The sequence below is a fragment of the Oryx dammah genome, unplaced genomic scaffold (genome assembly GCF_014754425.2).
Source record: "Oryx dammah isolate SB20612 unplaced genomic scaffold, SCBI_Odam_1.1 HiC_scaffold_13, whole genome shotgun sequence".
NCBI classification, from domain to species: Eukaryota; Metazoa; Chordata; class Mammalia; order Artiodactyla; family Bovidae; genus Oryx; species Oryx dammah.
The window spans coordinates 10,032,001-10,051,727 of NW_024070197.1; the positions used below are offsets into that span (position 1 = coordinate 10,032,001).

General features: G+C 49.1%; 1 protein-coding gene across 2 annotated transcripts; it reads left to right on the forward strand.

Annotated features, from left to right (window-relative positions):
- The first annotated feature begins 12 nt into the window (after window positions 1-12).
- Window positions 13-19,727, forward strand: HSD17B14 (hydroxysteroid 17-beta dehydrogenase 14). Of its 2 annotated transcripts, XM_040252346.1 has the most exons (10): window positions 13-78; window positions 400-537; window positions 1,033-1,071; window positions 1,262-1,344; window positions 1,849-1,915; window positions 6,851-6,942; window positions 18,523-18,627; window positions 19,003-19,070; window positions 19,172-19,268; window positions 19,359-19,727. In XM_040252346.1, the coding sequence occupies exons 2-10, from the start codon at window positions 450-452 to the stop codon at window positions 19,530-19,532; spliced, it is 813 nt and encodes a 270-aa protein (XP_040108280.1). In that variant the 5' UTR covers window positions 13-78; window positions 400-449; the 3' UTR covers window positions 19,533-19,727. The 2 variants fall into 2 exon arrangements, with proteins under 2 accessions (XP_040108280.1, XP_040108279.1); XM_040252345.1 differs by lacking the exon at window positions 13-78 and having other exon boundaries at window positions 81-537.

Sequence of the window (19,727 nt, forward strand, 5' to 3'; positions counted from 1 at the left end):
TGGTGTCTCTGAGTGGGGGTAGAGCTGGGTCGTGGATTTCTGGGTCGCAAAGGAGGAGGGGACCGGGACCTTGGACTTGTAGGTCTGAGGAAGGAGGAAATCTCGGTCCGGAGTACTGGGTCTGAGGGAAGAGGGGGATGGGGACCTGGATTCTTGCGTCTGAAGGAAGATGAGGGACCTGGACATTTAGGTCCGAGGGCAGAGGGCGGCCGGATGTCAGGAATCCTGAATTTGAGGGAAGACGGTCTGGGCATCCAGACTCTTGGATCTGAGGGAGGGACCAGGCTTCCAGGCTTCTGGCTTTCCTGGCAACGCCCCCCACCCCCACCCTCAGGGCCGGGCTTCCAGGATCCGGCCCCTGTTTACGATTTGACTCCACTACCTCACCCGACTTTGGAGGTGGATAGAAGCCTGGAGTGAGTGACAGAGGAGAGGTGGTGTCTGGCAGAATGGCAATGGAAACGCGCTATGCTGGGAAGGTAGTCATCGTGACCGGCGGCGGTCGCGGCATAGGAGCCGGGATCGTTCGAGCTTTCGGTGAGTGGAATCTGGCTGGCTCTAAATATTGGGAGTCTGGGAGAGGAGGGACCTCCGAGGTCTAATTAATGAAAAAGTAGGTCCTATACTGGAGTCTAGATTCTTATCTTACAAGATCCGGTTTGCAAAGTGAACAAAAAGGTAAGCAGTGGTTGCCTAGGGCCTGAGATTTTGGCAGATTTCCAAACGCCGTTTCTGTGGTCTCAGCTGTCTCTGCAAAATAGGCAGTTTGGGGGACGATGTCTCTTGCAGATTTCGGGTTTACTCTGGAACCCAGGAAGGCAGGCTCAGGAGCCCCAGCAGACACCTAGAATAACCCAGAAGAGTATCTGTCAAAACTTCTGCCCTCTGTCCTAGGGAGTCATCATGAGACTTTGGGGTCACGAGGGGAGCAGAGTGGGAGACGGGCCCAACCTGCTGTAAGTGGCCATTAGAGGGCAGCAGAGGCCTTCGCCAAGGTCTTTGCTGGGGTAACCTCTTCTTTCCTATTCTCAGTGGAAAGCGGTGCCCAGGTGGTTATCTGTGACAAAGATGGTGAGTGAGGGTCCCTCAGTCCTCATCCCCAACCCTCCAGGAGGAGTCCAGGCCCCCAGACCCCTCCTCTGGTAGACCCAGGAGTCCAAACCCCTGGCTCCCTCCTCCCTCAGACCCAGGATCCGGCCTCCCAGCCCCCTCCTCCCTCAGACTCTGAAGTCCAGACCCCCCAGCCCTTCTCTTCCTGCAGAGGCCAGGGGCAGGGCGGTGGAGCGAGAGCTTCCTGGCACTGTCTTTCTGCTCTGTGACGTGACTCGGGAGGAAGATGTGAGGGTGAGCGTATTTTCTGTCTCTACTACCCGCCATGTCCAGTTGGTTCTCTCTCCCCACCAACCCCCTTCCCTGGCCGCCCCGAAGGCTTTTGCACACGCCGTTCCCTCTGCCTTTCCCCGTTCGGCTCAGTATCACTTCAAGGCTTTCCCTAACTGTACTGCCCAGGTCTTGTGTCTCCTGGGAGGATTTGCTTTTACCTCCCACTCTTTCAAGGCTCTGTCACACCTGTCACGTGGATTGGGACAAATACATTCCTCACAGGGGGTCTCGTTCTGCAGGATTCTTTTCTCCTTCCTCACTTTCCATTCCTTCCGTCTAGTCAGTATCTCTGACATCTGTCTCCAGTCCCGGGTCTCTAGGGTAGTGACTGCAGTGTGAATGTCACCAGCCCGCTGGGCTCCGGCCCCTCAGCTGTGACTCCTGTCCCCACCTCGCCTTTGGGACCCCTGGCTCTATAAGACCTGATGCCAGCACCACTCACTCACAAGACCTCTCTCTCCCCAGACCCTCGTTTCTGAGACCATCCGCCGATTCGGCCGCCTGGATTGCATAGTCAACAATGCTGGCTACCGTGAGTCGTGAGGCCTGAGGGCTGTTCCCCACTGGTGTCAACCCACCTCCTGGCTTCTCACCCCAAGCCTGGCTTTACCCCTGCTGTGTGCTCCCCGGCCTGTGCCCTTAGCCCTTTCTGCATCCGTTTCTACATTTCTAAAATGAAAATGACCATTCTCATCATCATTATAGGGTCATGCCGAACAGTGTAACTGCTCAGCCTCATAATTATGGGAACTGTCTTGGATGAATAACTTCCATCTTGTAGCCTGTTTCTTATCTAGGAAGCAAGGCTGATGGCCCTTCTCCTTTTCCAATACTGGAAAGATGTATTCTCCACACATGATTTATAGGGCTTGGTGTGGAAGCTTTGAAGAGAAACTGCCATCCACTTAATGACTACCCTTTATAACAATGCCTCACATTGCTAAACAGACTCAGAGAGGCGAACTGATTGGACTGGGATCACACACTGTGGTAGAAAGAAGCCTTTCTTCTTGGCTGGGCAACGTTGAGCAATTGACTTATTCTTTCTGGGCTGCACTCTCCTCTTGTAAGGATTTAAAGATATACTCCTCCTTTCTCTCCGTGTGCTTGATCCATTTGGCAGATATTTATTGAGCATCTACTATACTCCATCTTCTGTCCTAGGGCCTGGAGATTTAGCAGTGAGCAAAATCCACCAAGCTTTCTTGTCTTCATAGCTCAGTTGGTAAAGAATCTGCCTGCAATGCAAGAGACCTGAGTTTGATCCCTGTGTTGGGAAGATTCCCCTGGAGAAGGGAAAGGGTACCCACTCCAGTATTCTGGCCTGGAGAATTCCATGGACTGTATAGTCCATGGGGTCACAGTCAGACACGACTGAGCGACTTTCACTTCCTGTCCTCCTGGGATTCACATTGTAAAGTAAGGAAATAGACAAGAAAAGGCAGATATAGTTAATACTTATTTATTCACAGATTTTGTATTTGTGAACTCACCTACTTGGTGGGGGTGTGGGTTGTAACCTCAGAATCTCACTGTGCTTTCTGGGTATTTGTGGACAAGTTCAGAGCAGCAAAAGTTTGAGTCACCAGCAGCACATGTTCCCAGCTAAGGTCAAACAAAGTGATACTCTGCCCTCTGAGTTCAGCTTTCAAACAAAGAGATGCCCAGAGGTGGAGACAGAAGAGGGCAGTGTCTTGTAGGCCTCCCTGGGGCTAGTTGGACAGGCTTGAAGCCTAACTCTGGTACCTGGAGTGGGGCAGCCTCAGGCAAGTCAGCTACACTCCGGAATCTCCACTGCTTTATTTGCAAAATAAATGAGTCCACCAGTGCGCATCATTTTTAGGATTTAAGATTATAATCTATGTTAGAGAAACATATAGTTGTAAACATATACATATGTGTATATATGGTCTTCCCCTGTGGCTCAGCTGTAATGCAGTGCAGGAGACTCAAGAGACTCAGGTTCAATCTTGGGTCCGGAGGATCCCCTGAAGGAAGGCATGGCAACCCACTCCAGTGTTCTTGCCTGGAGAATCCCATGGGCAGAGGAGCTGGTGGGCTACAGTCCCTGGGATCCCAAAGAGTTGGACATCACTGATGCGACTGAGCAGGAGCACGCTATTCATTATACACATAACACATATATGTCCTGTCTTAGTCTGCTCATGCTGCTATAATAGAAATACCATGGACTCAGTGACTTAAACAATGAACATTTATTTCTGGAAGCTGGGAAGTCCAAGATCAAGTCAGAGGCAGATTTGGTGTCTTGTGAGGCCCTGCTCAAGGTGGAAGGAACGAAGGACCTCACTGGGGTCTTTTTTATGAGGACACTAATCCCATTCAAGAGGGCTCCATCCTCATGACTTAACTCCCACAGACCCCCACCTCCAAATACCATCTTATTGAAAGTTAGGGTTTTTTTCTTATAACAGTTTATATATATATATTGGCTGTGCTGGGTCTTTGTTGATGGAAGGATTTTTCTCTAGTTTCAGAGACTGGGGGCTACTTTCTAGGTGCAGTGCTCAAGCTTCTCATTGTGGTGCCTTCTCTTGTTGTGGAGCACAGGCTCTAGAGCGAGTGGGCCTCAGTAGTTGTGGCTCCCAGGCTCTAGAGCACAGGCTCAGTGGTGGGGCTTAGTTGCTCTACTACATGTGGGATCTTCCCGGATCAGGGATCAAACCCATGTCTCCTGCATTGGCAGGTGGATTCTTTACCACCGAGCCACCAGGGAAATCCTGAAGTTAAGAGTTGACTGTATGAAATCTGGGGGAGGACACAAGTATTCAGTCCATAGTATATATATGTTATAATGTAATATTATATATACATATTTCCCCTTAGGAGCAGTGGGGTCACTATTCACTACTTCAGTGTTTGCTGTGACTTTGTGGACTATAATTGCCTCGAAGAATGAGAATTGGTTGTATATATTAGCATGTCCCATAGTGATAATGGCCATGAAGAAAAATAAAGCTGATTGAGGGCTTAGAGAATGGCAGGGGTGGTTTTGGATGTAGGATCTGGAATAGATTCTCTGAAGCTGAACTGTTTTCTGAAAGAAACAAAGCCATAAGCCCTGGGTCTCTGGGAGGAATACCCAACATTTCCTTAATTGTCCATCATCTTGTTTCCCATCTCTCTTTCCTTTCATCCACTTTTATAATATATTTATTTATTTGGCTGTGCTAGGTCTTAGCTGCCACACGTGGGATCCAGTTCCCTGACCAGGGATCGGGCCCTAGCATTGGGAGCGTGGAATCTTTAGTCACTGGACCTCCAGGGAAGACCCTCTTCATCCACTTTGACTCCTAAAGCCTTTGGAAGGTTTGGGGTCCATTTTTCCTTTTTTTTTTTTTTCCTGTTCTTGTGCCTATATTTCCTGCCTCTTTTCTTCTGAATGTTGATTTTTTTCTGTCCCTCTACTATCTACCCAGTTCTGTTTACTTAACAAACACATTTATTGTACTAGGTGTCAGCCAAAAATATTGACTTGTGAATTTTCTGAGCTCGAGAACAAGGTGTTATCCTCATTTTGCGCATGAGCGAACAGGCACAGAGAAGCAAAGTGACTTACCTAAGGTCACACAGCTAAGAAATGGCAGGGTTGAGGTTTGAACCCAGGTTTTCTGGCCCTGTGACTGCTTTCAAGGCTTTTTTTTTTTCTCTTTTGTTGCTTCTTTTAAATTTTTTAATTGATGTATAGTTGATTTACAGTATTAGGTTTGTAGCATAGTGATTCAATGTTTTTACAGACTATGTTCCATCGTGAGTTATTTCAAGAGAATGGCTATAATTCCCTGTACTATAGAGTATATCCTTGTTGCTTATCTATTTTTTTTTAATATAATTTATTTTTTTTTATTTTACAATTCTGTATTGGTTTTGGCATACATTGACATGAATCCACCATGGGTGTACATGCGTTCCCAAACATGAACCCCCCTCCCCACAACATCTCTCTGGGTCATCCCCGCGTACCAGCCCCAAGCGTGCCATATCCTGCATCGGACATAGACTGGCAATTCGATTCTTACATGATATTATACATGTTTCAATGTCATTCTCCCAAATCATCTCACCCTCTCCCTCTCCCACTCAGTCCAAAAGTCTGCTATACCCATCTGTGTCTTTTTTGCTGTCCTGCATACAGGGTCATCATTGCCATCTTTCTAAATTCCATATATATGTGTTAGTATACTGTATTGGTGTTTTTCTTTCTGGCTTACTTCACTCTGTATAATCGGCTCCAGTTTCATCCATCTCATCAGAACTGATTCGAATGTATTCTTTTTAACAGCTGAGTAATACTCCATTGTGTATATGTACCACAGCTTTCTTATCCATTCATCTGCTGATGGACATCTAGGTTGTTTCCATGTCCTGGCTATTATAAACAGTGCTGCGATGAACATTGGGGTACATGTGTAGAAATGATCCCTGAAAGTATAGTCTTGCTTATCTATTTTATACATAGTAGTTTGTATATAGAGGAGTTTGCATACCACTAGTCTTCTGTTTTTGTTTTTTCATCTTGTATACTCCTAATTTGTCCCTCCTTCCTTCCTTCACCCCTTTGGTAACCACAAGTTTGTTTTCTATATCTGAGTCTGTTTCCATTTTGCATATATTAATACATGTATTTATATTATTTGTTAGATTCCACATACAAGTGATGTCATATGGCATTTGTCTGTCTCCATCTGACTTATTTCACTAAGCATGATATTCTCTAGGTTGCTGCAAATGGCAGCATTTCCTTTTTTAAGGCTGAGTAATATTCCATTTGTACATATAAACCACATCTTAAATTTTTTTATTATTTTTTGTTGGCAGTTCTGTGTCTTTGTTGCTGCGCAAGGGCTTTCTCGAGTTTCAGAAAGTGAAAGTGAAGTCGCTCAGTCATGTCCGACTCTTTGCAACCCCATGGACTGTAGCCTACCAGGCTTCTCCTTCCATGGGATTCTCCAGGCAAGAGTACTGGAGTGAGTTGCCATTTCCTTCTCCTTCTTCAGAAAGCAGGGGGCTATTCTCTAGGTGAGGGGCTCGCAACTCGTGAGGTGGTGGCTTCTCTTGTGAAGCACAGGCTCTAGGCACAGGGCCTTCAGCAGTTGCAGCCTGGGCTCATTAGCTGCAGCCCGTGGGCTTGGTTGCCCCAGGGCATGTGGAATCTTCCTGGGCCAGGGATCGAACCCATGTCCTCTGCACTGGCAGGTGGATTCTCAGCTACCGGCCCACCAGGGAAATCCTAAACTCCATCTTCTTCACCCAGCTGGACTGCCTCTTTTTTTAGTAACCATCATGCAGCCCCCTTTCCTCTTCAGGACCCCTGACCCTCTCGTCTGCCACCCACCACGCTCTGCCCCCACCACCAGCCCTCCGCCCCCCATGCCTGTTTCTCTTTCCTGTTCTCCTGTCTTCACGGTGCCCTCATCCTCTCGTCTCTCTCTCACCTGACCCTTAGATCCACCCCCACAGTGGCCTGAGGAGACCTCTGCCCAGGGGTTTCGCCAGCTGCTGGAGCTGAACCTGCTGGGGACGTACACCCTGACCAAGGTGAGGCTGGGGTCCTCGCCACCAGGCCTGGGTGACCTCCTGACTCTGAGCTTGTCAGACCCATTTTGCCTAAGAGCCAAATGTTTTCTGTGCCTTGCTTTGATCTTATTCCGGAAGGGCTCCATTCTTCGTAGAAAAGAAATGCCCGCAGATCCCGATATCCAGCAAAGCTACCCATGTTGGCTACATAGCCCCATCTTCTTAGGAACCTTCCAGAACCTTCCAGCATGGTGTGGTGAGGGATGTTAAGGATATGGAGGGAGGGGTTGGGACAAAGAGTCAGTAATAGACAGATACAGCTTTGCCATCCAACGAATAGCTATTAGGAGGAAAGAGCATCCCCCCTCTACCTGTATGCCTTTACTCTGAAGTTTGCTATAACCGCCTCCTATTTGCCATCTCAGTTCAAATACCACATCTTCAGAAAGGCCCTTCCCAATCATCCCTGCTAATGTGGCATCTACGCCTATATGGGGCTTCCCTGGTAGCTCAGCTGGGACAGAATCCACCTGCAATTCAAGAGACCCCGCTTCGATTCCTGGGTTGGGAAGATCCCCTGGAGAAGAGAAAGGCTACCCACTCCAGTATTCTGGCCTGGAGAATCCCATGGACTGTAGAGTCCACGGGGTTGCAAAGAGTCGGACGTGACTCAGCGACTTTCACTTTCACACCTATATGTTCATTCTCTATGATAACAGCTTATTTTCATCAAAGTATTTTTTAAGATTATAGTTTACTCTCTGTTTTGCTAAGGCTTTTCTTTTTTTTTTTTGATGTAGACCATTTAAAAAGTCTTCATTGAATTTGGTGCAGTATTGCTTCTGCTTTATGTTTGTTTTTTTTTTGCCAAACATAGGCATGTGGGATCTTAGCTCTCTGACCGAGGTCAAACCCTCACCCCCTGCATTGGAAGGTGAACCACTGGACTTCCAAGGGAGCCCCATCATTAGTAAATAAAATAAATAAAATTTAATTTATTTATTTTTATTTATTACATCTATTTTTGATCGTAATACATTTGGGGGGGGAGCTACTTAGCAGCTTGCAGGATCTTATTTTCCCAACCAGAGATTGAACCCATGCCCCTGCCGTGGAAACTTGGAGTCCTAACCACTGGACCACCGGAAAATTCCCCATCATAATACTTCTGTATTCACTCACTCAACAAACATTTATTTAGCACCAGACACACGCTAAGCACTGGCCGTGCAGCAGGGAACGAAACAGACAAACAGCTGTGACCCTGGGGAGCCAACATTCTCATGGGGGAGACAGACAGTAAGCCAGGAAATACGATATAATGTCAGGGAGTGATAAGTGCTGTGCCAAAAAGTGAAGGGAGGTGAGGGGATCAAGAAGTATGGGCAAATGTAAATGCTATGTTATAAAACTTTTTCTTGTGGCATTTTACAAGCACACATGGAAACAGAGAGAATCGTATTAATATTACTGAACCCACATACCCATCACCCAGCGCTAACAGTCAGCATTCTACCATTCTTGCTTCTTGTCGACGCCTCACTTATTTCTTTTATCTTTTCTGGAGTGAAAAGTCAAAATGTTAGTGGCTCAGTTGTGTCCGACTCTTCGCAACCCTATGGACTGTAGCCCCGCCAGGCTCCTTTGGCTATAGAATTCTCCAGGCAGGAATATTGGATTGCCACTTCCTTTTCCAGGGAATCTTCCCAACCCAAGGACGGAACTCAGATCTCTTGCATTACAGGCAGATTCTTTACCATCTGAACCACTAGGGAAGTAAATCTCAGATATCGTATTTCACCTGTAAACAATTCAGTATAATCTTTACCAGATAAGGTTTTTGTTCGTTTTTTTGTTCGTGCGTGTGTATCTGTGTGCTCTTTTAGACAGGGTAGGTAGTCAGAAGGCTTCTCTAAGAGGTGACATTTGAGTCAAGCCCCCAAGGAGGTGTGTGAGCAATTGCAATCTAGCAGAGGAACAGCCAGTGCAAAGGCCCCGGGGTGGGAATCTACAGTGAGAAGAGAGTTGGACGACACAGGCGAAGCAGGGAGAGGACAGAAGTTGACCGCAGATCATGCTGGGGCTTGGGAAACCACAGAGGGGACTTGGCTTTGACACTGACCGAGCCAGGAGCCATTTATTTTCTTGGGCTCCAAAATCATTGCAGATGGTGACTGCAGCCATGAAATTAAAAGATGCTTGCTCCTTGGAAGAAAAGCTGTGACCAACCTAGACAGCATATTTAAAAGCAGAGACATTGCTTTGCTGTCATAGGTCCATATAGTCAAAGCTATGATTTTTTCAGTAGTCATGTATGGATGTGATAGTTGGACCATAAAGAACGCTGAGCACCAAAGAATTGATGCTTTTGAACTGTGGTGTTGGAGAAGACTTTTGAGAGTCCCTTGGACTGCAAGGAGATCAAACCAGTCAGTCCTAAAGGAAATCAATCCTGAATAGTCACCGGAAGTACTGATGCTGAAGCTGAAGCTCCAGTACTTTGGCCACCTGACGCAAAGAACTGACTCACTGGAAAAGACCCTGATGCTGGGAAAGATTGAAGGCAGGAGAAGGGGATGGCAGAGGATGAGATGGTAGGATGACATCACTGACTCGATGGAAAGGAGTTTGAGCAAGCTCCAGGAGTTGGTGATGGACAGGGAAGCGTGGCGTGCTGTAGCCCATGGGGTGGCAAAGAGTCGGACACAACTGAGTGACTGAACTGAACTGAGCCAGGAGCCATAGAGTGTTCAGGGCAGAGGAACTCGGACTGCTGTAAGTGGGATATTGTGCCATCTGGCAGCCGCGTGGGGAACAGAGTGGGGTGCGAGGGCAGAGGCCTTGAAGCCAGTGAGCAGGTGATGAGGGGGTGGTTCAGGCCCGAGGAGGTGATGTTGGAGGCCACCAGTCTGGTAGATTTGGTGAGAAACGGTCCAATTCTGTATGCAGTATCATGGTGGACTTGTAAAGATTTCCTTATAGTAGACTAGATGTGGGGGCAGATTTGCCAAAGAAAGGGGCGGTGAAGTTTGTTTCTGATTCATTCGTTTCCCTCACCCCATCCCCAGCAACTGGCAGAAGTGTGTGGCCATCCACTGCCCTGGGAAAGCCGGGGGAGAAGTACACGGCCTGGGGGACTGTTGGATGAGAAATGCTAACCAGATGCCCACGTGGGAGCCCTGCATCTAGGGCTTGAAGACATCAGTTTGGAGCCCGCTAGCCCAAGGCTAAAGGAGCTCAGGAAAAAAAAAAACAAAAAAAAAACCTATAAACTGGAACTTCCCTGGTGGTCCAGGGGCTAAGACTCCACACCTCCAATATAGGTGGCCCACATCTCATCCTTCATCAAGGAACTAGATCCCACAGGCCCCAACTAAAAAATATCCCGCGTGACGCAACTAAGACCCGGCACAGCCAAATAAGTAAATATTTTAAAAAAATACACAAAATAGTCAGAGGGCACAGGCCCGCTCCATGGGCCAGGGGTCACCTGTGTGGGGATGCTCAGGTGCTCCCCAGATCCTGTCGGAGATACAGGTGAAATAGCCCCGGGGAAACTGGATAATCTGTTGCTCAACCAGTCAGCCTTGGCTCCTGTCCCCAATTTCTGTTCAGCTTTTAAGACTGGTGCCTAGCTCAGCTGGTGAAGAATCCACCTGAAATGCAGGAGACACTGGTTTGATTCCTGGGTCGGGAAGATCCCCTGGAGAAGGGATAGGCTACCCACCCCAGTATTCTTGGGCTTCCCTGGTAGTTCAGACCAGTAAAGAAACTGCCTGCAACGCAGGAGACCTGAGTTTGATTCCTGGGTTGGAAAGATTCCCTGCATGGCAACCCACTCCAGTATTCTTGCCTGAAGAATCCCCATGGCCAGAGGAGCGTGGCAGGCTACAGTCCATGGGGTCACAGAGAGTCGGACATGACTGAGTGACTAAGCACAGCCAGAGTTCCCAGACGGTCCAGTGGTTAGGACTCTGTGATTTCATTGTTGAGGGTGTGGGGTTAATCCTTGGTCTGGGAACTAAGACCCTGAAAGCTGTGGGGCATGGCATAATAATAATAATAATAAGAGGAAGATTAGTACCTCTGTACAGTAAGACAGCCATAAATCACAGCCCATAAAGGATATGTGTATGCATATATATATATATATTTTAATTTAATTAAATTTTTTTGGCTGTGCTCAGGCTTTTCTTTAGTGGTGGAGATTGGGGACTACCCTGTAGTGGTTGTGAGCGGGGCCTCTCACTGCAGTGGCTTCTCCTGGTGCTGAGCTCGGGCTCTAGGTTCCTCGGGCTTCTGCAGTTGCAGCATGAAGGCTTAATTGCTCCACAGCATGAGGGATCTTCCCGGACCAGGGACTGAACCTGTGTCTTCTGCACTGGCAGGTGGATTCTTTACCACTGAGCCCCACCAGAGAAGCCCTATATATATATATATATATGTTTTTTTTCTTTCTCTCCCTCCCTCCTTAGCTATCAGCATTTAAAAAAGGGAGAGGGAGAAATTTCTCAGAAATAACTGGTTTTCTGGTTTCTCCTGGAAATTTGGCCAGCTGGGCCCACCGGGAGAGCAACAGTCTGCCAGATGCGGCCTGGCTCTCCCAATCCCGAGCTCTCTCCCTCCTGGGTCTCCTTCTCCTGACTCACCTGTGACCTGGAGTCTGCCTGCTCGGGGTTCGCTGTCGCTTCTTGCTTGTAACGTTGGGCAAGTTACTCGGTCTCTGCATCTAGGTTTTCTCATCTGTAGTAGGAAGCTAAATAGCATTAGCTAATTCACAGGGTTGTCCTGAGAATTGAATATGATTAAATATATACCCACAAAACCCTTAGAACATGCCTGGCACCCAGGTTACTCTCTGCAAGGTATCATTGTTACTGTGAACCTTGCTCCATTTCTGTTTCTTGTGGCTCCTCTGTCTGTGGTCTCTGGTACACATATTGGGCAAATGAAGCCTGGGAGGAGTAGAAGGGAAAGGTTAATGTTTGAGCTGAACTTTGAATGGAAGTGAAGGAAGTAGAGAAATAGGACATTTTGCTTGCCAAAAGAGTAGCAAAGGCCCTGGGGCAGAAACCACCCAGGTGGATTTTCAGACCAGGAAATTCTCCATGTCCATTTGCCTTTAGCAATTATAAATATTTTGCAAGGTAAATGTATTTTATTGATTTTGGGCCACATTGTGTGACATGTGAAACTTCCCTGACCAGCAAGTTTTAACCACTGATCTTCAAGGAAGTCCAATTATATTAGAAACATTTTGTTAAGCTTGTTGTATCCATTGCCTTCTACCGTCCCCTACCGGGACACCATATAATTTCATTAGTAAGAATTTCATGAATACTACCAACGTATTAGAACATTTATTTTTATTTTGATATAACTTAAGACTTACAGAATATTTCCCGGATAGTACAGAGAATTCCTGTATATCCAGACTCCCTGTCGTTAACACTTTTTTTTAAACCACATTTGCTATATCCTTCTATCTCTGTATTTGGGAATAAGTTGCAATCTATTTTGAGGGCTTCCCAGTGGGGCAAGTGTTAAAGAATCCATTTGCCAGTGCAAGAGCTACAAGAGACTTGGGTTCTATCTCTGGGTTGGGAAGATTCCCTGAAGGAAATGGTACTCCAGTAGTCTTGCCTGGAGAATTCCATGGACAGAAGAGCCTGGCGAGCTACAGTCCATGGGGTCGCAAAGACATAACTGAGCCCGCATGTATACGTATGATGTCTCTTTACCCATAGTGCTTTGGAGAGTATTTCCTAAAATCAAAAGAACATTCTTTTACGAAATCACAGCAAGACTAACATTGATACCATGGTCTTAGCTAATCTTGAAACTTTCTTATTCCGATTTTTAGAATTCTTATCATCACCTGTGTTAGCTGGGGTTTCCCCAGAAGCAGAGCCTAGGTGGAGATTGAAGGGCAGGGTGGATGGAAAGCGATCCCTTGAATCACTGTCTTCAGCCTGGGGAGTAGTTGTCAGGGAGCCAATGAAGGGTATCACCATGGAAGTTACCACCAGGGCAAGTGGGGGCCACTCCCTGGGGATACTCGGGGAGTCACAGAGAAACATAAACCCCAGAGTTACCCCCACTCCCAAGAGGCAAAGGAAAGCCAAATATTGTTTTAATTTAAAAATACGTTTAGGGAATTCCCTGGTGGTGCAGTGGTTAGGACTCAGTGCTTTCACTGACAAGAGCCCAGGTTCAATCCCTGGTCAGGGAACTAAAACTCCCACAAGGGGCTTAGGGTGGCAAAAAAAAAAAAAGAAAGAAAGAAAGAAAGCAAGACTAACAATGAAAAATTTGACTTCATGTTAAAAATTAAGACTTTTTTACATGACCAAATTACTATTAGATCTCCTAAGAAAATGAACAGTAATTTCTTAATACCATTTAATGCCCAAGCCCTATTTAAAGTCACCTAGACGTTTCCAAATGTCTTATTATTAATAACAGTTGACTTGTTCACACCACGCTCCAAAGTCTGCCCATTGCATCTGGTTTTTCAGAGGGCAGAGACTTCTGTCTGCTTGTTCTTGCCTCTATCCCAGTGCCTATTGCAAAGAAACATGCATAAGTTGCTGCCCTTGCCGCCACTGTGATTATAACCATTACCCCCATGACTGCCATCGCCATCATCATCATCATTAACCTCATCATAGCCATCGTCACCATGATGACCACCTTCACCATCATCATCGTCTTACCACCGTCACCATCATTTACCATCATTATCATGACCATCTTCATCATCATTGCCATCATCCTCCCACCATCATTATTATTACCTTCATCACCATCATCATCATCACCACCAGCATCCCTTGCAAGCCCTTTATTTATTTTTTAAAATATTTATCTGTTTATTTGGCAGTGCTGAGTCTTAGTCGTGGCATGAGGGATCTAGCTCCCTGACCAGGGATCGAACCCATGCCCCCTGCATTAGGAGCTTGGAGTCTTAGCCACTGGACCACCAGGGAAGTGCCTCCTTGCAAGCTCTATAAATATTGATTCTTGGGACCCCAGCCCAGGCCTCCTGAGTCAGAATCTCTGGGTCTTTGACCTCCCTGGTGAGTTCTGACGCAAAGTTAGCCATTCCCCAGGTTAGAGAAAATGCCAGAGGAGGTTGGGATATTTATATAGTTAAGGAAAGGGAATCTTGTCAGGAGGGTGTTCACTGAAGGCATTTGAGCACTGGAGTGTCCATCGTAAGTGCTCAGAGCCAGATTGGTTCTTAGAGACCCATCCATTCATTTATCTATTTACTCATCAAAGACTGAGCAAGCATTTGTAGGTGCTGGCGGTGAACCACGTGGTGTTTGCCCTTGTGGAGTTTATAGTCACAGGGCAGCCACGTGTTACCAAATAAACAAGAGACAAGTTTACATGAGTGAGTGTGTTCTGGAAGTCATGGTAGGCTTCCTGGAGGAAATGAAAGATGAGAGATGTTAACCCAAGGAGAGGTGGGGGAGACTGGTGTCTGAAGGGGAGGGAGTCGGGCTGTTAAGAGTCCAGTGGGTCCTTAATGAAGGTACACAGAGGTGCAGACGTTCCTGGAAGGGAACAGGCTGTGTAGAGCCTGAGAGAGAATTAGGAGCCCAAACACACTATGGAACATTCCACAGCGCACTTGCATTTGCTTCTGGCTGCCTCCCCATGCAACTTGAGCTCCATGAGGGCAGAAATCTCTCCCAGTCTTGTTTCCTGCAGTATCCCCAGCTTTTACCCCATTATCTGGCACATAGTAGGTCCTCATGAAATGTTGGTCGAATGAATTAATGAGCAAGGGAATCGTAGAGATTCAAGAGTACCTTGGTCTGTTGAGGACCCAAGGCTGAGGGAAGGGGTTAGTGCAGGAAGGGGTTGAGGAGCACATACATGGGGCCTGGAGGGCCCTGCCGAGGCATCTGGTCTTTTTTTTTTAAATTTTTCAGCCATGCTGAGTGGTACGTGAGATCTTAGTTTCTTGACCAGGGATAGAATCCGTGCCTCCTGCATTTGGAAGCATGGAGATTTAACCACTAAACCACCAGGGAAATCCCTGAGGCATCCGGTCTTCACCTCAAGAGCAGCAGGGAGGCAACGAAAGCGTTTGAGCAAGAAGGTGTTGTACATGCCACGTCGCTTCAGTCCTGCCCAACTCTTTGTGACCCTATGGACTGTAGCCCGCCAGGCTCCTCTGTCCATGGGGACTCTCCAGGCAAGAACCCTGGAGTGGGTTGCCAGGCCCTCCTCCAGGGCATCTTCCCGACCCACGGATTGGATCCGTGTCTCTTACGACTCCTGCATCGGCAGGCAGGCTGTTTACTACTGGTGCCAGCCGGGACGATGATGTTAGCCCAGGAATACTAAGATCGTTACTAATAACAGACCACTCTGGCTCCTGTATGAGGAAGAAATCAGAGGGCAGAGTGGGGTAGGAACTGACATCAGGAGGCAGTTGCATTTGCGCACATGCATTTCAAGGCCTCCTGCAATCTGACCCCTGTCACTCCTCTGATCTCACTTCCCTCCACAGTGGCCTCGTTATTGCCAAACACGCTCCACCTGATCCTGCCTCAGGGCCTCTGCACCCTGTGTTCCTGTTGCCTGGTCTGGTTTTCTCTAAGAGATGCCTACAGTTCATGCCTGGACTCAAAATGCTCAAATCTGGGATTTCCCTGGCCATCCAGTGATTAGAGCTCCGTGCTTCCACTGCAGGGGGCACAGGTTCGATCCCTGAGTCAGGAAGATGCCCTGGAGAAAGGAATGGCAACCCACTCCAGGATTCTTGCCTGGAGAATCCCATGGACAGACTCGACTGGAGGCTTACAGTCCATGGGGTCTCAAAGAGTTGGACACGACTGAAATGACTGCGCATACACGTGCTTTCCCAAAGCCTTCCTTCGGGCACCTGTTTGAAACTGCACCCAGCCCAATACTCCCATTCTCCCTTATCTTGCTCTCCTTCTGGTTCTGTGTCCCCAGTCACACTATTTGTTGTTTAGTTGCTAAATTGTGTCCAACTCTTTGCAACCCCATGGACTGTAGCCCACCAGGCTCCTCTGTCCATGGGATTTGCCAGGCAATACTGGAGTAGGTTGCCATTTCCTTCTCCAGGGGATCTTCCCAACCCAGGGATCAAACCCAACTCTTCTGCTTTGGCAGGCAGATTCTTTACCACTGAGCCACCTGGGAAGCCCAAACACACTCTAGAACATTCCACAGTGCACTTGGATTTGCTTCTGGCTGCCTCCCCACACAACTTGAGCTCCATGAGGGCAGAAATCTCTCCCAGGCTTGTTTCCTGCAGTATCCCCAGCTTTTACCCCGTTACCTGGCACATAGTAGGTCCTCATGATATGTTGGTTGAATGAATTAGTGAGCAAGGGAATTGTAGAGATTTAAGAGCACCTTGGTGATGGGTCTGTTGAGGACCCAAGGGGGAGTCTCCTGAAGCCCCACCCCCCAGATCTCCTGAGAGTCTGGTTTAAGAGGCTGAGTGGGAGTGGACCCCGCATCAGAGACTGGGGGTCAGGGATGGGGGCAGGTTTGGGAGGATCCAACACTTAAGTTTTGCCCTTGAGACACAGAGATGGAAATGCCTGCAGGTGGCGCATCAGGAGCTCCACAAGGAGGCTCCAAGGGAGACTTAGGAGGTGCCCATGGAAACCCAGGAAAGTGGGCCTCCCATGGCAGAGCAGGGAGGGCAAGAAGCGGACCCAGGAACCCCAACATCTAGGGGAAATGGAGTCAGGCCAGGGTGACGCTACAGTGTGTCTGCTTGAGTGAGCCAGGCTCTCTCAGGTTGCGTTGTCCAAGGGAGGGAGGCGCAGAGGTCAGGCTGATAAGAAACTAGCAGGTCCTTGATGTAGCCACACAGAGGCATAGGTGACCTTGGCGGGAGGGGTGGGGGGGAGCCAGCACATGGGGAGGGGTGGGGGGGAGCCAGTATGTGGGGACGGGGCGGGGGTGGAGAGTGCATGTGAGGGTTGGACAGGGGCCACAGGAGTGCAGGACAAATATTTATTGAACACTAGCTGTGTGCCCAGTGCTGAGATGAGGTGGCGAATAAGCCTGGCTCAGCCCCCACGGGCCTCACCTTGCCTGGGTTGGGGAGAAGAGGGAGTTAAGTGGCTGGGGACCCAGGGATAGGCAGGTTGCAGTTTTAAATAGAATGGTAGGGACTTCCCTGGTGGTGCAGTCGTTAAGACTCCGTGCTTCCTCTGTAGGGGTGTGGGTTCAATCCCTGGTCAGGGAACTAAGATCTGAGGTGCTGCCAAAAAAGAAAGTCACAGTGTGTTAGATGTATGTGTGAATGGCCACTTGGGATTAATAAGCCAAATCCCTACAGAGCTGGACACCTAGCCATCCTTTAAAAAAAAATATGATGTTTTAAATAGAATGAGTAAGGAGTAAGTCACATGCTCTATCAGGAAAAACATTCCAGGCAGCGAGAATAGCAAGTGCAAAGGCCCTGAGGTTGGAACACGTGGGGGTATATCTGAAGATACAGCTCTGAGGATGGAGCAGAGGCTGTTTTGTGAGGGAGTGGAGGTCTGCAAGAGCTGGCGGGGTGATCTGGAGAGGGAGCTAGATTAGCTTCCCATTCTGAGTATTCCTTGGGGGGAGCCGCCTTGTACCCATTAATCAATCTTTAGCGATAGGAATGGGCCTTGCCCAAGGCAAGCAAGGGGAGGGATAGAATTGGAATTTACTCAAGGTCATGCATGACTGAAGAGCATAGAGACAGACTGGGGTGAAGAGAAAAGGAAAGGGAGAGAGAGTTGAGAGTCAGTTTAAGGACCTCTCGGTGGCCAGGGGGTTGCAGGGTTGGCAGAGTAGGGAGTTCATTTCATGAAGGTCTCCCATGTCATGTTGTGACCACAGCATTTTCCCTGAAACTCAGAGAAACTATCTTCCCCTTCGTGTATAAAAGGGATTCCCCCCCCCCGCCCCTTTTTTTTGGTAACATATGCAGCCATCTTGGTCTATCTTTCATTTTCCTATCTTGTGATGGACAGGAGTTTGAGTAATATACAAACAGCTAGAGAGAGAGGCACAGGGACCCTGAGAGAGGGGGTCAGGGACACAGAAGGGGGAGGCAGAGACAGAGAGAGGCAGAGAGAGAGAGAGGCAGGCAGTAGAAGAGACAGAAGGATCCTTTCCAGGACTTCCCTGCTAGTCCAGTGGTTCAGAATCTGCCTGCTAATGCAGGGGACACACGTTTGAACCCTGGTCCAGGAAGATCCCATATGCCTCAGGGCAGCTAAGCCCGTGCACCACAAGAGAAGCCCTGTAGAGAGTAGAGAGTAGCCCCCACTCTCCTCAGCTGGAGAAAGCCTGCCTGTTGCAACGAAGGCACCGTGCAGCCAAAGAAAGAGAAAAAGAAAGAAAGAGAAATTCCTTTTAGACAAAGATAGACTCCTCAAGGGCTGATATTCAGAGACCATGGGGCAAACCACAGAAGGTGCCCTGGAGCACTGGCTGCTGTCCCTACAAGGCACCCAGATCCAGTAGTAAGCACATTAGGGAGACGGCCAGGAGGCATTCCAGCGGGGCGGGGGGAGGTCCAGGGGCTTGGGCAGCTCACTCTGCTCTCTGTCTCCCCAGCTTGCCCTCCCTCACCTGCGCAAGAGTCGGGGAAACGTCATCAACATCTCCAGCCTGGTCGGGGCGATTGGCCAGTCCCAAGCGGTTCCCTACGTGGCCACCAAGGTACACCTCCGAGACACCCTGCCCCTTCCTTCAGGTGTCTCAGCCCTGAGGTATGGCCCGAGGCATGGCCACCTGGCCTTCCAGGAAACAGAGCCTAGTGCAGCAGGATGCAACCTGCAGGGAGAGCGTGACTTCCCTCTTCTGATGCCCCTGCTTGACGCCCCCTGGTTGGGTGCATGTGTGCCAGGTCGCTCAGTCGTGTCCGACTCTTTGGGACCCCGTAGACAATAGCCCACCAGGCTCCTCTGTCCATGGGATCCTCCAGGCTAGAATACTGGAGTGGGTTGCCATGCCCTCCTTCAGGGATGGGAGGAGATGGCAGAAGGAGCCTCCTTTCCTCTGGTCTGAACTTTCTCCGCGCCCCGTCTTCTGCAGGGGGCAGTGACAGCAATGACTAAAGCCTTGGCCCTGGATGAGAGTCAGTATGGCGTCCGTGTCAACTGGTGAGCAAGCCTCACAGGGGTTGAGAGCCTCTTGGGGGAGTGAGCCCAAGGGGCAGTGTGTGCACTGGACTTCCCTGACCCCCTCTCCTCCCCCACCCCAGCATCTCCCCTGGAAACATCTGGACCCCTCTGTGGGAAGAGCTGGCGGCCTCAACCCCTGACCCCACTGCTACAATCCTAGAGGGCACTCTGGCCCAGGTAGGAGTGGGGGCCGGATCGTGGTGGTGTCGGGGTGGAGGTCAGGTGGGGGCTCCTCGTGACTCTCCTTTCCCCCTTGTCTCTCCCCAGCCCCTGGGCCGCATGGGCCAGCCAGCTGAGGTGGCGGCTGCTGCTGTGTTCTTGGCCTCTGAAGCCACCTTCTGCACGGGGACTGAGCTGCTCGTGACCGGGGGTGCGGAGCTGGGGTATGGGCGCAAGGCAGGCCAGGCCGCCCCGGCGGAGGCCCTCACCAGCCCTTCCTGATCTCCCACATTTCCACCTGGGCCTCCCTGATGAGGGTTCTCCCACCCCAAACTCAAGTCTCCCAAACTCCAGTTTCCACCCTCTGCTTCTCAGGTGCAGCACCCCACCCACCACAGGCCCGGCTGTAGATATTCAGACCACTCACCAATGTGCCAAACCACCCCACAGTTTCCCATAAAAACACTTTGCAACCAG

Excerpts from the sequence above, each read along its gene's own strand:
- HSD17B14 (XM_040252346.1), top strand. The coding sequence starts at position 450 with ATGGCAATGGAAACGCGCTATGCTGGGAAGGTAGTCATCGTGACCGGC. Across the intron at positions 1,345-1,848 it reads CTCGGGAGGAAGATGTGAGG|ACCCTCGTTTCTGAGACCAT; the intron begins GTGAGCGTATTT and ends CTCTCTCCCCAG. Across the intron at positions 19,269-19,358 it reads TAGAGGGCACTCTGGCCCAG|CCCCTGGGCCGCATGGGCCA; the intron begins GTAGGAGTGGGG and ends GTCTCTCCCCAG.